The 3,167-nt window shown below is 37.1% G+C and overlaps 1 protein-coding gene across 1 annotated transcript; it reads right to left on the bottom strand.

Annotated features, from left to right (window-relative positions):
* Window positions 1–1,230: 1,230 nt before the first annotated feature.
* Window positions 1,231–2,223, bottom strand: LOC116421159 (olfactory receptor 1B1-like). Its single transcript, XM_031949521.1, has one exon. It carries the CDS (start codon window positions 2,221–2,223, stop codon window positions 1,255–1,257), a length of 969 nt encoding a protein of 322 aa, XP_031805381.1. The 3' UTR covers window positions 1,231–1,254.
* Between the last annotated feature and the right edge of the window lie 944 nt (window positions 2,224–3,167).

Genomic DNA, 3,167 nt, shown 5'->3' with positions numbered 1-3,167 from the left:
GATCTTTGAGTTTACCAAACATTAAATTACTACGGTCATTTACTACAATGTATTCTGTACGATTAAGTACAAATCTAATTGATTGGTTGATAAACCACTCTATTTCTTAAGTAATACCAGATTGCTTTGATGAATACTGATTTAAAATACAGTTTGAGATCTGGCATATCCAGGCAAATTTCCTTCACATTTATATTAATTTCCTTGATATTCTTGACCTTTTGTTTTTCTAGATAATTTGATTATTTTTCTAGTTCTATAAAAATAATTTTGGATAGTTTGAATGGTACTGTACTGAACAAGTAAATTAATTGAGGTAAAATTGTCACTTTTATAATATTGATTTTGCCACCCACAAGTAAAGCCTCCCAATATGGGATATGACTTCTCTTCCAAGTCCCCTTAATCTTCAGGAAAAGCTTGGTTCTTAATTACTGGTTATTTTGTTGAACAGATGCTAGTCTGGGTAAAGAGTATAATTCATGGATTCTGAGTCTCTTTTGACACTGAGATTTTCTGAAACCATGACCAGAGAGATTTATAGTCTAGCAGATTAATGAATTCTATGAATAGGATAAGATTCTAATAAATCCTAAATAAATGGATATGTTAATATTACATAGATTTATCATAACCAATGAAAAATACTGAGTTCTAGATCAATGATTCCCAACATTTAAATGTGAAGATCCTTTTTAATGTAAAAACCCATCATATTTATAGTAATTTTATTGTGAATGTTTGTGATCCCAAACACTAGTGCCATCTTTCCTATTTTGTATTTTATTCTCTTTAACTTCATCCTGTGTTTGATTATTTATGTACTTGTTGCCTTTCCCATTTTAATGTGATTTTTTTCAGAATGGTGATCATTTCATTCTTTGCATTCCCTTCCCCAGAATCTAGAACAGTGCCTGGCATATAAGCCCTTTGTTGTTCATTTAACTTATTAATTTATTGTAAAACTACACGATGACCAAAAATTACTATGAATTCAGGAATGATTTTTGCAATTATTTTGAATTTTATTAATTACAACAATATTCATTTATATTTATATTTGTTTCTTTGAAAATCAAGCTCACATACATGTGTGGTACATATGTGTTCAGCTTCAGAAAGTACATTTGCTTATTGATTATACTGAATCAGAATGAATATTTTGCTGGAGCTAAGACCAACATGGCATGGCTGGTATGCACATGGATCCATGGGCTCCTGGGAATAGATCTATTGTAAGGATGCCCCCATGTGTCAGGGCAAATGCAACTGGGAGTTCACTCTACTGGAACTCAGAAGTCTATGGAGTGCGTTCTTAACATTTTTATTTCTGAAGCTGTAGACAAATGGATTGGCTAGAGGAGTAATGGTTGTATACATTACAGCCGCTGCCATGTCCTGCTCTGGGGAATTATGGGAAGGTGGCTGAAAATAGACCCAAATGACAGTGCCATAGAGGAAGCTAACCATCGTGAGGTGAGAGCTGCAAGTGGACACAGCCCTCCAGCGGCCAGCTGCTGAGTGTAAATGGAAGATGGCAGCTGCAATACGGGCATAAGAGAACAAGATAAGAGCACAGGGACCTGCCACAAATAAGCTACCCTCTAAGAAGATTGCTAACACATTGAGTTGGATATTAGAGCAGGATGCTCGAACCAGAGGCCAGTGGTCACAGAAAAAGTGAGGGATGTAGACAGCACCCCCACTGTCCCCAGCCCACTGAAGAGGCAGTAAGAGCCCTGAATGCAAAAGGGAATGGAACAGGGACAGGATCAAGCATGAAGCCATCAAGCAGTCACAAACATGATGATTCATCAAAGTTGAATAATGCAGGGGATCACAAATGGCTACATAACGGTCCAGTGCCATGACAGCTACCACCAGTGTGTCTGTAACAGCAAACAGATAAAAGAAGAAGAACTGGACCAGGCAACGGACTGCAGTAATAGCTGGTTGAGGAGAGACAAGATGGACCAACAGCTGAGGCAAAGTAACTGTGGCCTGTCCTGCATCCACTACAGAGAGGCCACCAAGCAGGTAGTACATAGGTGTACCTAGTTGTGAATCCTGAGAGATGAGTAGTACCAACATCAAGTTACCCACAACAGCAGCCACATAGGCAAGTAAGAACAGTGGAAAAAGAAAATGGTTGGGGGGCCCACCTCTCCATAGTCCCATCAGCAAGAATATGGGAGTATGAGAAGCATTAGGGGCACAATTCATGCTGGGAATGTTAAGTCAGAGGGTCTTGTAGGAAGGAGAAAAGATGAATTCATAAATAAATCTCACTCAGTCCCTCTCTTTTGCCTTGTCATAAGTCTCTAATTCTCTACCTTCAGTCATCAATGAAGAAAAACTATCAAGAACATAACAATGCCAGGCCTTGTAAATGTGGTTAGGGCTGGTAAAAATTGCACATAAGATATAGTACTGCTTAAGGAACACATCAATGGCTAACATCTTAATTTAGTGCCACAAAAATATCCATTGTGACCCAGAAATGAATTTGAAAAGGCAGATAAGAAATTTACATAACTTTTTGGGTTATTTGGCAAGACACTTCATCTTTGGGCTTCAGTTTCTTTATCTATGAAAAGAGAAAATTGGACAAGAGTCATCAATTTCAATCCAACCCTTTGATTTTTCCCACATAGTCTTTGATGCCTTGTCTAATTATACATAAATATTCTAATGATCCACCTGGCCCTATATTTTATGATCTAGTAGTCAATGTTCTAAATGTATGACATTTTGAAATGAATGGCATAGGGAATTAGGAAATAGATCTTGTCCCTAGCTTTTCACTAATTAGATGTGTGGCCACTTTTCAGCTTCTTTTGCTTGAGTTTCCTCTCAAAATATACTCACTAAACATTAGTGTTCCCAAAACTATGTCCTGGACTCTCTCCTTCTTCTATACTATCTTATTAGCAATATTAGCTTCTAAGAGTTCAATTGTCATTTCTGTGTAGATGGTTAAAAAATCTGTATATTCTATCTAATTTCTAGCTTGATCTTCATTCTCACATCACCAACCGGTTTTTGGACATCTCAAAATGGATGTCTTTTAGGCATCTTAAGCTCAACATGTTCAAAATATAATTCATTATCTTACCCACTAACCCATCCCGTTTTCTCAACTTTATGATTAGTACTGAGGGCACTAC

Source organism: Sarcophilus harrisii, chromosome 2 (assembly GCF_902635505.1).
Source record: "Sarcophilus harrisii chromosome 2, mSarHar1.11, whole genome shotgun sequence".
Taxonomy (NCBI): Eukaryota; Metazoa; Chordata; class Mammalia; order Dasyuromorphia; family Dasyuridae; genus Sarcophilus; species Sarcophilus harrisii.
This window is presented reverse-complemented; position numbering and strand designations above follow the sequence as displayed.